The following is a 14,682-nucleotide window of genomic DNA, read 5'->3' as shown; positions in this document are numbered from 1 at the left end:
GTGCTGATCCAGTAAAATTTTAATGCCTACTATGTCATACAAAAAAAAAATATGGGAGCAGTTTTCATTCTCAGTATTACATAATGAACAAGTCTGATCATCCACAATACCTCATCTAGCTAGCCTATCTTTAGTTTATAACCTCTGCCATATTTTCTCAATATAAATATCCACCTTTGGGATCCAATATTACAGACAAGCCTTCTCTAAGGCACTTTTTGAAAGTCACATCTAATATTTGTGCATATCTTCCTGATAGAGAATCTATGTAGTGCCAAAAATGAACTTTCCCTGTACCTAGCCTCATCTGCATAGTTCGAGCTTTCAATATTTTTTGTACCATCCATGATTCTTGCTTAGCAGTTGTAGCTCAGATAGATCTGCTCTTACTATAGTAGATGTGTACCCAATGAATTTACAATTTGTCTTTTTTCCTACATAGATTTCAAAGTAGCTTAAAAATTACAGCTTTGTTTCATGTTTTGATGTCTAATATGTTTAACCTTGGTACTAATTGTGGAATGCAGAATCTATCCCAAGTAATTAAAGCTTTGTTACTCATCTCTACCCCTCATGTCCATAATAATTTTCTGCATGTGCTTTCAATCTCCATTACAATCTTCTTAGGCAATATGAAAATTTGTGACCAAAATGTCTGTACACAGAAAAAGACACTCCTGATGAGCTGAAGTTTACCAGCATAAGTAAGAAACTTGAAAAAGCCCAGGATGTCACTCTATTTAAAATCTTCTCAACTAATTGTTGACACTGACCAACAGAGAGCCTTTTTGTACACAATAGAATTCCCAAATATCTTATGAGAAAATCACCTCAAGAGAAGCCAAGTATGTATAGTATTTTCAGCTGACCTAATGAGCAAACACCACCAAAGTATACTGAGACTTATCAAGATTAGCAATTAAAACACCACCAAAGTATACTGAGACTTGTCAAGATTAGCAATTAATCTAGATGCTTTATAAAAGCTTTGAAATTTACGAAACAAGAGATGAATTGACACCACATCACCCCTACAATATAGTAAAAGGTCATCTGCGAACCCTATTTGTATGATATTTATATTTTCACACCTAGGGTGGTAGTTAAAATTAGGCTGCATTCTCAAGATCTTCAAGGACCTACTAAAATATAGCACTACTATTATAAAGAGTCCCTTCTTGGTAGGGAAAGGTGCAGTAGGCTTCCCATTTATCAAGGAAATTGAAAGCTCCAGTAATACCTACTCCACAAAATCATATGCTTTCTGAATATTAATCTTTAGCATACATCGAGGAGATACCCCTTTCTTTCCATAACTTTTCACTAGTTCATGACTAAGTTTAAAATTATCCATAATGATTCTATCAAGTATAAAAGTAGATTGGCTTCAAAATACACCATCGCATATTGTATTTTGCTCATTAATATCTTGGAGACTATTTTGTACATAACTGTACAACAAGAGATAGGTCTAAATTACTTGATAGAGGTGGGATTCTGAACTTTAGGGACCAGTGTGACTGCTGTGCAATTGACTGGTTTGTAGATATGTTTAGCACCAAAAACTTTCAGCACTGCATCAGTTAATTTCTCTCCGAATATTGGCTATGACTTGTTGAAAAAAGATTTTATTATAACGTTTTAGTCATCAATTTCTTTAAGTGCCAAATAAACTTTCTGTCTAGTAACTAGGCAATTAAGTGCAGTTGTTGATCTCTGTTTCCTTCATAGTGCTAGGATCTATAGCTGGTAGGAGGCTTGCAGAAGAACCTAGTAATATTTTATAAGAACCTCTAATAATCTAAGTAGCTATACTCTCCTTAGTATGCATGCAGTAGCTCCCCAGTAATAGAAATGAGGTTTCCAATCTGATTTTGTATGTTCCTATGTTTCAAGCTAACAAAGAAAAATTTGTGTTTGAATCCCCTAGCTTCAACTGTTAATTATACCCTTGATTTTTGTTTAGCTATACCTTCCTCAATCATAACTCACTTCTCTAGTTGCAGTTTAAGCTCTTTCTCCATGTCAAATAGACTTCATGATGGTACTCATCCTTTATTTATTCTTGGACTGACTTCTAGCAAATGTTGTCTGATGCTTTGAACCTTCATATCCATTCTAGTGAACTACTTGGTATTCAATATCTTCAGCTCTTGTTTGAACTCATTGATTGCTTCTCCCGAGTTGTTTCTACAATCTGGATAAACTGATGGCGTTCTGCTAGCTTGTTAAAAAACTTAAAAGGCCTCCTACACTTGTCAGGATGACCTTCAAATTTGATGATCACATATACGGGTTTTATTTAAAAAATAGCCAAAGTTTACAAAATTTTCAAAGTTTAATCGCTTTAGAATTAACTTTAAAACTTGCTGAAATGAATTTGACAACCATGAGCATGAAGTTCCGAACTTCAGACATACGGGTCCGTACGTAGTTGGGGATTATCAAGCATAACATCAAACCTAAATGTATGAAGTTAGTATGCAGTTAGATATGAACTTAGGCTTGACAGTCCCGAATTTCATACCCGTATCTCTCAAGTATGGAACTTGGAACCAAAATGAACGTAAGAAGCAACAATTGTGCCAATGTTATCAGTCACTTTTTGTAAACCTTATGCATAGAGATATCCAAAACATAGTGAAATTAAAATACCATAGGGCACCAAGAACCAATCTTTTGAAAACATAAATTGTTATTGTCCCAACACACAGACAAGTGGGTCATACAAACAAGTTTAAACGTCAATAACATATCCATAAGATAAAATAAAAATGTCACAGCATATCCCAAAAGCTAGCAAATATCACATGACCTTGAGGCGGAGGAAGAACAAGAAAAAGATGTAGGAACAACGCTTTTGCCTGAAGTTTCCCTTTTCATGCTAAATTTTAAATTCTTTGAAAAAATTGGCCAAGTTCTAAATAGGATGTCAAAACGGATACCTGGTGAAATTCCTACAAAGTATAGTTGGGATAGTTCCCCACCATTTATGGTGTTCTTTTGACAAGTTCCTTTTATATCAAATTCTCATCAAATCAATTGTATCTTCCGGTGTAATTCCAGCATATGCAAATATAAGTTTCATAGTTGTGAAACAATAGGGCAGCGCAAAACTAAAAGGTTGATGGTTTCTGAATTTGTTCCACAAACAAGAAATAATTTATTAGAAATCACAAACAAGAAATATATTATTAGAAATACCATAACTGACAATGGGTGTCTGGTATCATTAGCAATTTAATTGGATATTTACGACTTAACGTGATCCATTATAAATGTCATTTTAGTTATATATATGACATTTTTACAGGAAATCAATAAAAAAACACGGGAAAAGATATAAAAATAACGCAAAAGGTCTTTGTAGGCGCACTTTCTAAAATTCAAATCGTAAAAAAATATGAAATCATTTCCTCTATGTTTGAATGATTTTACGAGTGGTCACTCAACTTCTATATTATTATATTAAAATAACTAAACTACTTAAAGAGTCACTATATAATTTTGTAACCAAAAAGTCATTCAACTTTGCCTACATATCGTAGAAAATATATCCTTTATTTCCTCCTACTTATTTTACAAGATACTTCAGCAAAGTTGAATTACCTTCTTATTAGAAAAATATGTTAAATGACTTTCTAGGCAAAAAAAGAAGTCAAATAACATTGGTAACGGCTAATATCTCCAACACCATTAACCATAAACCTGGACAGCAAAGAGAAGAGAGAACACACGTCTACAGTAAGAAACAACACCTACAGCCTGATGATCGTTAAGCAAAAAGAAACATTATTGTCTATAACTGTACTGTAATTTTGTCCAGCTGCTATTTGTTTGCTCTTCATTTAGTTGTGCAAAAGGATTTCCCCTGAAAACAATATAGAAAGGCTACAACCATACAACACGTTATACATCATCAAACACTTGAAATGCCACCTGAGGCTATATACTTTGGATGATTAACGACATCTTCATTATATTATGGCTATATAGTTCCAGATTTAGCAGCAAAATACAATATCATGTTTAGTAAGGGACAATGATGGATTCTATAATCTCTTGGAGTGGAGCCAGCTCCTTCTTGTCAATCAGTCCAAATTCCTACAAAATAAACATACCAATTGTTAATATCCATGGTAATTAATCCACATAAAAATGCTAAAAGCACCACAAACAATTTTCATTCATATGTAGGCGTTCGCAGAAAAAACAGCTATTCCCCTCATTACAATCCCATGCATTCCAGTACTAGTAGTCTGGATAAGGTAGTGCTAGAAGCTTTGTTGTAGAATTAGGATAGCAAGACGGAAGAGCTACCGGAAACTAGAAACAATAAGATTTATGATTTAAGTCCTCTGCGAAAGATCTAACCCTGAAAATACCACAGATGCCCTGAAAATTGTGCTCCATAATCTTCCTTCCAGCAGGAAAAATAGATGCAAACGAATAACAGAAGCAAGACTCCAGGAACATTCTACATTTCTGCCACATCTTAGTCTAATGATGAAAACATTTATACTTTATGTTCTTTCAACAATTCTATACTTATCCGCTGAAAGAAAAAACGTAAGTCTGTCAGGAGAAGGCCTACGTCAACCAACTAAAGGGCAAAAATTACTTCCATCTTCCCTTCTTTCTACACACCCGAGAACCACTGCTCTTCCTGAAACAAACCAGGTTTCTTAAAGGGACCAGATTCTATTTAATAATCTTTTATCTCAACCGATCCCTAATTTTATCCATAGAACACACACCTTGTGGATTTGCCTAGCTATTGATGATTTATTTTCTTGAGAATATAAACCTAGATGACTCACCTTACCCACTTCTACATATTCATCATCAGCGTTTTAAACAGCATGTTTAGAATAAATAGGTTAAGAAGATCTAATCCTGCTATATTTGAGAGCCATCGATTATTCAGAGCTTAAAATCATTTCCTCATGACCAGTCGTACCTTGGTCAACAACAAGCAAAGCAAGCAAGCAGATGATGAAAACTAGTGAATGACAGACATCCGGAGGAAGACACAAGTTTTTCCCCTTAGTTGGAATATTCAGATTTTAATCCTTTAATTTTCTGTCAGCTGATGGAGATACATAATCCTTTATGAAAAACATGATACAAATTTTTCAGATGATACTAAAATAATAAGTTTAAGAAGTACAATCTCAAATCTCGGTTGAATCTACATTAGGTTGAAAGGATAAAGTTAGAGAAAATTTAGACAAGGGGGAGGGGAGAGAAAGAAGGAGGTAGTACTCAGATCTGAAGATTAAAAAACAAAAGAAAAGAGAGAGAACACTACCACTTGAAAAGCTAAACAGAGATTACCAGGGAAAATAAAGAAGATAACATGATATCAATTTGGACAGATGCATGAAATGAGCATGTTTTCAGGCATTGGAAGAAAGAAAAAACAGTAGTGTGCACAAGAAAGAGATTCAGAGAACTCACATGGGTGAAGAGTATGAAATGCTTAAAGCATGTATTCAAATGGGCCTCCTCCTTAAGACTCACGATTTTCTGAAAATGGGAGTGATAAATATGTGCATATACACGAAAGAGGCGCTTAAAAATTGTCTTCACGACATCCTTGAAGTTAGATGGAAATGGTGCACCTACAAATTGGGCATAGAGAATTAATGACAAAAGTATTGGTTTAGTCCAAACAAAGATGGAAAGAGAATTGATATCAGTAAGCTAGAATATCTCATCACGCCTGGCCCAGCCATCCACTTCCAATCCCAGACACTGCCACGACACCTCCTCTCCCAACAGAACCAAGTCAAAAGTAAACAATTGAAGCAATGTATTGTCAAAAGCGAAGGGAAATAAGATTTATTTTTTGTTTATTTTTCTTTTGAATGGGGATGTGGAATAAAGGGGCCCCTCCAACATATTTTTTATTCGTCACAACTTCACTCGGCCCCGAGACCAAGAAGTTGACTTTAATACTCCCTCCGTTTCAATTTATGTGAATCCATTTGACTGGGCACGGAGTTTAAGAGAAGAGAGAATACTTTTAAACTTGTGGTGTAAAATAAGGCACATATATTTTGTGTGGCTATAAATCATTGCATAAAGGTAAATTGTTTCCAAATAAGGAAAGGGGGTCATTCTTTTTGGCACGGACTAAAAGGCAATAGGTTCAAATAAATTGAAACAGAGGGAGTATTATACTAGTACTAGCTTTTTTGAGAAGTGAAAATTTTACTAAACAAAAGTAGAACCATACTACTTGAAGTATAATGATGACAGAGTAGAAAAGTAGAATGATAATACAGTAGTTTTTAGTTGGTTTGATGAGGAATTAGATGATAAGTGAAATGAGAATTACTAAATGAGATTACACTCTTGAAATGTGTGGGAGTAACACCGCTATCTTAATATTTTAGATGAGTGTCGAACATTTGATGCCTTCCAAAATAAAAACTGTGTACTTACCGAGCCTCTGAGGAAATATAGATTCGTCATCCAATTGAGTTTCAATCCAGTCCATCAAATACTCAACGTATTTTGGAGCCGAAACTTCAATAGGCTTCTTAATTTGCACACCATCAGCCCATCTGTACTCATACCTAAAATCAATATGTGAAGAAGTCAGGAAGACTATGTGAAGTTTTCTCCTCTTGAAACATAAAAAAATAACACCATAAGAAACTTCTATTGTCTATTGTTTATTTTTCTTCTTCTTGAGCCGAGGGTCCTTCGGAAACAGCCTCTCTATCCCTCCGGGGTAGGGGTAAGGTCTGCGTACACTCTACGCTCCCCAGACCCCACTTGTGGGATTTTACTGGGTTGTTGTTGTTGTCGTTGTAGACTATTAATCAAAGTCGGACTTGATTAAGGAGGAATGAGCATTCACACGGTTAAGATGACCAGCAAAATAAGTAACTTTCTTTGTAAAGATGCAGCGGAAAATGCAATTCACCAATAACTAATGAAAGACAAGCAGAAAAAACATATTATGAAGAAAAAAAAAGGTCTAGACTTCTATTCTTCTTTTTTTTTTAGTAAGTAATAATGGTCTAGACTTCTGGCTGCAGCGTTAAGTTTAAATGGTGAGAGTAAGATAGTGAACTAGAAGGAACAATTGTGTTGATGTACGTCCAAATATTAATCATTTAAGCTTTTTATGACAATAAGCAGCCTTCATACATCCAAACCGTTCATTGTATTCTGCTTCCTCTTTGCGATAAAGAACCGCACTGTTCAACTCAACCAAACCAGATCCAATTATTATTAGGTTTTTCTGGATGAATAGTGCAGTTTCAATACAGAGATCAAAAATTAATTCACTTTACCAAACTGTGAATGAAACAATAATTAGTAACTCACACAGTGTTAGTTCATAATTAATACATATTGGTAACTTCCTCGATTAGTGTGTCTGTTCGGTGAACTTCTTAAAATGCTCATTGTTTAAATGCTTTCTTATAACTTACCAGCTATAGGTACTTATTACCTAATCAAAAAAAATTACCAGCTACAAGTGGCAGCATTTTCAAAGGCAGCGCATGTAGAAAAGCACCAGGATCAGCTGGGGTTCTAAACGCAAAGTGCAACTGAAGTGTGTGCTTTAGCAAATAAATGCACATATGAAGAAAAAAAGTGAAATCAGTCGATCAATTAATCAACTATCCCTAAATCCCAGATTTTTGTTAGAGTTGAATACATAAATTCTCTATATCGACTCACTAAATTCAACTCCATTTCATTCCAATACCAAATAGTCTGTCTTTTAAAGCAAGTTAGAAGATCCCTAGAACTATAAATTCTCTAAATCTCACATTTATCTCTACATGGCCATACAAGTTTCTAACCAAATAGAAAGATTTCTGACAAATACCAAACCTAATATAAGAGTAACAACAACTTACTCTAAAACAGTTGTCATCGCCTAATAGGTCCTTTATTTTAATTGTGTTCTATTCTTAGTAAAATTTACAATGATTCCAATAGATGGTAAGTCTTTTGAGACACCTTTCCTCAATATGATTTTCCATGAACCTTGTCCCTTTTATCACCTTCAATCATTATGTATCAGTGCATATGGAGGTCTACACAGGACATGGCCAAAACATCTCAAGTGATTTTCTCTAATTTTATCGTATATGTATGCTACTTAGACCCTTTTTCAAATGCAATCATTTCTGATCTTTTCTAATCTTGTACAACTGAACATTCATCTTAGCATCCGCAGTTCTATGATATTCATCTTATGGGTTGATTTGACCTTAAGAAGAATAACATTCCCTCCCATATAACATTGTTGGTTGTGTAACCTTCCTTTAGGATGTCTTTCATTTCTAAGGAATGGAGCAAATTGCAATTAGTTGAAGCATGTGAAACGAAACCATGTCAATCAAGCGCAACTTTTTTTAAATTTCAAACACATGCGTACAGCCATTTAAGCATTACAATCATATTTAACTACTATGTATTCAATTATACTTACTAATCACTTGCCATAATGTTTCCTTGAGAATTAATGTATCGTGTTGTGGACCATATTTACTATTTACTGTCACTCTCTTCGAGACAGAGATTATAGGACCATATTTACTATTTACTGTCACTCTCTTCAAGACAGATTATAGGCGCTAAAGCACACTAGGGAAGGGAGGGATAACTTAGTGGAAATGACCCCCCCCCCAACCACAAATCCCCAGTAAACAAAGTGGGAAGGGCCAATATTGGACTGCAGGGTAGGCGGGTTTAAGGTTGAAGTTTACTATATCCAAAAAAGTTAACACTAGTATTAAAATCATGAACTTAATGTGTGTCCTCTGCCCTTTTGTTTGTGGAGATTCTTTTGGGGAACTAAAAGACAGATATCTTCCCACACATAGAGTAGTAAATGATATGAAAAATATTTCAGAACAAACTTTCCACCTAGCCTGATGAATAAGAATCATAATCAGTTAATAACATCATCTCAATATTTATCTTTTGGGAATTAAACCTGAAATGTGCAAAAACGTATCATCTCTTTGTACCATTGACCATTAATTAATGTACATGCTCATCTTTACTCTGACTGTTGGTCAAAGAAGCGCTGTGGCATCCTCTCTCATTTCCGAACAGCTTGCAGCACATATGGAAAGTACTTCAGCAACCATGATTTATTTTGCAAGAACTCTCTGCAGGCCTCTTTCAAGCTGATCAAACTAATCGTGCTTCCGATCAGAGATTCATTCATGTGGTATCGAATACCAGACCACAGATTTCCTTTCATGTAATTTTAGAAGGATATTTTCATTAATTTCCCACAGTTGCCTAAGGAAGATCAATGAAGATTCATAGTAATTATTCTTCTTAACTGGCTCAGTTCTTGTTTATTAGCACCTAGATAAATTAACTCCACATAGAGGATAGCTTTGCAAAACTTTAGAACATTCACCACTTAGTAAGATCTGATAAGAAATGAAATCATTTCATAAGTACAAATATCAATAGAGAAAGCAATGAGGGAATGACTAACAGTAATTTTAACCCTTCTCAAATATTGCTAAGAAAAGCAACCTTTTTAATTATAAAATCAGAGAGCATCTAAATGATTTTTCCTTATTCTTATACATAACTGAACTACATAGCAAATAGTAGTTTGTACAAGTATCATCAAGGGTCATTTACTGAACATACTTAGGGCCTGCAGTCATTGTAGGGCAGTTCTCTGGCGTACAGAACTCAGTCAGGGTGCCATAAAGTAGATTCACCTGGTTGAAGAAATCAACAGCTGGATATTGCAAGATAAAACCTCCATTCAGTTTTGAAATTTAGATTAGCTTATCACAAAAACTGAGCAAAGAAACTTAATTAATGTGTACGTATGTGTGTGTGTACTATAAGAGCAAAGAAAAAATAATATATGCAGTATTTCACTTTCCACCAGCCTTTGTACTTGGTTACGGATATTAAGCCAATCTACAAAAGCTGTTGTTAAATGTGAATTTAACACTTGGTGAAATTTCTTCTCTATGGTAAATTCATGTGGCATTTAGATTGGCCCAGAAAGATAAAGATCAAGGTACTGCATGATTTTGTGCAAACTATAATACAATACTCACACGAGCTTAAAACCTATCCCCATACTACACCTGTACCCTAGAATTAACCATTCAACATGCTAAATACTCCGGCAACACCCTCAATCTTAAACCTAATTCAACAAGGCATGAGTACAAGGGGAAGAATTTGAAGTTTTCTGCTCAAATTGAACTAGACCATGGAGAATATATCTGGATGATTGGAAGTTCTGAAAGTTTTAAGTCATATATAGATTTATCAGAAGAAGAAGAAAGTCATATGTGATCTCTTCCAGGATATATATTGAAAAAGTAAAGAATTATAGAGAACTTTTATAGATAAATGACAAATCTTTGGGACAGTCAGAAGAAAGTGCAGCAGTTAGTTTAACATCCTTTTTCTTTTTGGCTATTTAGTGCGACTGTACTTCCGCAACAGATTAGGCCTGCAGCTAAAGGGCAATAGTGAATACAGCAATCACTTGTGCTGTTTGTTTCCGAGAAACATTAAGACACACAAATAGAGCTAAAATTGGGATGCTAGAAATCGACATGCAAGCAGTGGCGTAGCTAGGATTTGAAGCTTATGACAAACATTAAGACAAATACAAAGTTTGAACCAAAACTACTGGGTTCGGCCGAACCCGTAATCGAAAGCCCTAGTTCCGCCGATCATGCAAGTGCATGAAAGATAGGGAGGTGGAGAGGGAGAAAGAGTACTGTTGACAGCAAGCCATTCATTAATATCTTCGCCTGGGGGGAGCCTTACAGCCTCTCTCAAGTTTCCACTACCTAACGTGGCATCAATATGCTTCCTTAACTGTGCCCCCTGCAATAGCAGAAAAGGAGAACAACATAAGGAAGATGACCTAGTTAATAGGAAAATACTTTTCTTCTACTCCACAGTTCATGGATCACATCAACTGTCTGACCAGAATAGAAATGTCCTGGAAAATGATAAACTAGGAAGAAGACATAGAACAGATAGAAGAAAATTCATCCAGAAAAGCACAAATCTCCAGTAAATTTGTTGATAAGGAACAATTACTGCCTTGAAACTGCATTAAACAAATGAACTTAACATGTTTTCATGATAATATGCAGGCTCCATAGCTTGAATACCAGAAATGATTAATCCAGTTGAAGATACAAGAGAATAATACCAAAAGGCTAGAGCCCGCCTAATAGTGCTCATCAACCCAATTGTGTATCTTTAGATATATCTGTAAATGCTTACAAGTTCAATATCTGCCACAAGGATCTAAACTCATAGCATGCAATACTCTCGACTGTTGAAACTAGCCTGAACAAAACTTATCATATCAAAATTTGAAGCTTAGATGTGCCTTAAGAGCTCCAAACACAATTTTGAAATGTTTATCAGAGTTATGACACTATATAATAATCCTTTTCAAAAAATAATTGATTTCATATCATCCTGATGCTTCTCAAACGAACAGAAAGTGTGCCAATCTATGCCACAAACCTTGCTAAAAAGAAACCGGATCTCATGTGAACCAAAAGCACAGATTTATCATAATATCAAAATTAACCACCTCGCTGGCCACATAGTTAATTAGGATGGCATTGACAAGACAAAATGACTTGCTCACTTAACATTCTAAAGTCCGATATTTTATATATCTCATTCGCAAAGTCGAAAGCTCCCTAAAATCAAATAATATTAACTTTTAAGGCCAAGCTCACCTAGTCACTGCCTCACTCTCCAAACAAGTAGAATAACTCTCACAGTTCTCAAAATCCCAACTATCATGGTCAATCAATCATAAAAGCACATTAGCATGAAGATAGTAACGCTAAGAATCATTGAGAATTGGTCAAACATAGTTAGTCTGCCCTAAAGCTTGAAGGTTGCTCTTTCTTTGACAACCGAAAAGTTTCAGAAATTGGAGGCATTAACATCAACACAGTGATTGAAAGAGTTAACACACAGGAAATAAGTACCCAAAGCACAAAGAAACTACAGGAGAATTCCTTCTCCTGGACTAAGAAATCGAGCAACCTTACTCCCTGAAGGTGCACTTTTTTTGGGCCGGAATGTTCTCTGGTTCCTATATAGAAAGAATAAACAATGTATTAGATGAAGATGCGCATGACTACAGACAACTATCCAGCCAAATGTGAAAGTGAGGTGCACTAAAAGTTAAAGCTCAATGCAACCACCGGCAACACATGAGCAAATTACAGATTAAGCAGGTCAAACTAAAACCAGTAGAATTTCACAGTGTATAAAGCAAATATATATATACTTGAAATAAAAATGCCAAGCTATAGTGTTCTCTTCATTCAGACGAACTCTTGAAGTTTCTTTTTATTTATTTATTTTCCTTTTACCATCTCTGGAATCCTTTGGTTCTTAAACCAATCAGGACAAGCAAGCTATACATCTTTTACAAATGAAACTATGAAAAATATGATCCATCTACATGAATAATTTAGTAATTGGCAAAAATGTGAAAGGTTCCATATATAGGCATTTCAGCTTCATTACAAAATTAAACAATAAAATAAGTTTGATTCATTTATACAGCAATAATCTTTTAAGAAGAGAAAAACACGACAGTAAGTTCCTTCAATTGACATGCCCAGCTTCATTGAAGAATAGGGTAATGGCAACGTCAAATACATGTCATGGAACACTGATAGCTAACCCAAATTTCAATCTCAAAACAGTTAAACAAAATGGTAATTATATATGTGTAGCATCAAAGCCACAATAAAAAGAAGCTCCTAACAAATTCCATACATCTCAGGCGTATACACAGCTAACCCCAAAATGGCCAAAGGAATCAAGCATCCTTAAACCTCATCTAGCGTATCAGCATTCATTCAAAGAAAAAATCTAAACCAATATAACATTAGTAGGTCAAAAATTTTATTAAAGAAAAAACACAAATATAGAAGACGAAAAAAAATCCAGATCAACGGATACCCTATGTAGTAATCAGAGATCACTAAACATAGAAAAATCAGCACCCAATTTCCAGAAAAAGAAAATAACAATTCACAACATTCCCATAGAAACAAAGATTACAATTTTACCTTCCAAGACCAAAAAGACTCATGATTAATTTTAGATATTGGGAAAGAGAAATTCAAAAAGTTTGGATCTTTGAGAAGAAGGAGAACAAAGAGGGGGCAGCGGAGAAGAAGTTTAAAGCTGACCAACAGGAGAGGGGGCTTTTATTTATTCGCGGGCGGGCAGTTTGCCTTTATTTTTCTCTATTTTCTAATGGAGGTAAGAGGAAAAAATGCTGTCTCCCACTGACTTCGCATCTGAGAACTTGACACCTCCTAAACCTTAAAATGCAAAAGCAAAAAGGAAAATTTAAATAAAAATAGTTTGAGGTTAATGGTTTGTTAAAGGTCAGTTTTTCTTTCAACTTTTTTAACCAAATTTAAATGTGTAAAAATGGAGAAGTTTTATTTTGTGTCTCGTACAATTTACACTAGTTGTATGAGACTCTTTTTTGTCTCACAAATTTGTGAACCCCAATCTTACACTTCTGGGTCCACAAATCTGTGAGACAAAAAAGTTGTCTCATACAACTAGTTATGAGACACAAAATAAAATTTTCCGTAAAAAATGTATTTTGATGTAGTAAATGGTAGCCTTTCACATTTGAAATCTTCATAAAAATGGACAATGATAGAAAAAAAATTGTAATAATTGTGAAATATTTTCATACACAAACAAAATTGATACACCTAAAACATAATGATGGATTTTCCTTTCCGTATACTCTTTTAGTTTCTTATCTTGTATAATATATAATTCAACTTGATATATATATATATATATATATATATATATATATATATATATATATATAATTTTCAAATAGAAACCCTAAAATAAAATGCTAATAAAAATAGCTTTGTGAATTTGAAGGATGTTTATCTAAGAACTGAATTACCATTCAGCATTAATTTACAAAAAATGTAAATGACACAATTTGTTATACGATTTCAAGATGTATTCTTGAATTTTTAGAATTTATTGAGAATGTATGTATCTAAAGTGTTCACACGTCGTCAAGTTAACTTCTTTGAATTTCTATAGAAGCATCAAATATTCCATAGCTAATCTAGTAATCTTTAGTGAGTATTTCCTTTGTCATTTTCTTCTCTCTCTTTTCAAACTTTTATTTTCATATTTCTTGATAATTTTGATGTTAAATAACTATTTTGAAGATAAATATATTTACCGACATGTAAACACTTTTTGGTAGTTATAACAACTCTAACCTCAATGATTATAAATATAATAACATAAGCAAAACAATTTTCCATTCATTTGGTCTCAAACTCAAAGTGCAATTACAAAGGTTATCAAGGAAACGAAATGCAAAATTTGTAGAAGTTGGATCTGAAGTATTAATCTAAGCCAGCAAACCAACTCAAGGTTATGAGCTCCGCAATAATGGCAAGGGTTAATAAGCTTTCGGAGAAGAGTAATACTAGTGAGGAGAAGGAGCATGTGGGAGACTAATGAATAAGGAAAACATTACGAGAATAAGAATATACTGTGGCAATTCTATCATTTATTTGCTAACAAAATGGGGCTTTTTGTATTGGTAAATCGGTGTTATCGTGTGGAATAATAAAAAGATGACACGTAGCAAAG

General features: G+C 34.3%; 1 protein-coding gene across 1 annotated transcript; it reads right to left on the bottom strand.

The window, feature by feature from the left end:
- Positions 1 to 3,775: 3,775 nt before the first annotated feature.
- Positions 3,776 to 13,324, bottom strand: LOC104243997 (MOB kinase activator-like 1A). Its single transcript, XM_009799290.2, has 7 exons — positions 13,098 to 13,324; positions 12,058 to 12,106; positions 10,755 to 10,863; positions 9,652 to 9,745; positions 6,451 to 6,584; positions 5,461 to 5,624; positions 3,776 to 4,104 (listed from the first exon to the last, which is right to left on the bottom strand). Exons 1-7 carry the CDS (start codon positions 13,118 to 13,120, stop codon positions 4,030 to 4,032), a joined length of 648 nt encoding a protein of 215 aa, XP_009797592.1. The 5' UTR covers positions 13,121 to 13,324; the 3' UTR covers positions 3,776 to 4,029.
- Positions 13,325 to 14,682: the final 1,358 nt, after the last annotated feature.

This window comes from Nicotiana sylvestris, chromosome 8 (assembly GCF_000393655.2).
Source record: "Nicotiana sylvestris chromosome 8, ASM39365v2, whole genome shotgun sequence".
In the NCBI taxonomy this organism is placed as follows: Eukaryota; Viridiplantae; Streptophyta; class Magnoliopsida; order Solanales; family Solanaceae; genus Nicotiana; species Nicotiana sylvestris.
Note: the sequence above shows the minus strand (reverse complement) of the source record. Positions and strands in the feature narration are given on the sequence as shown.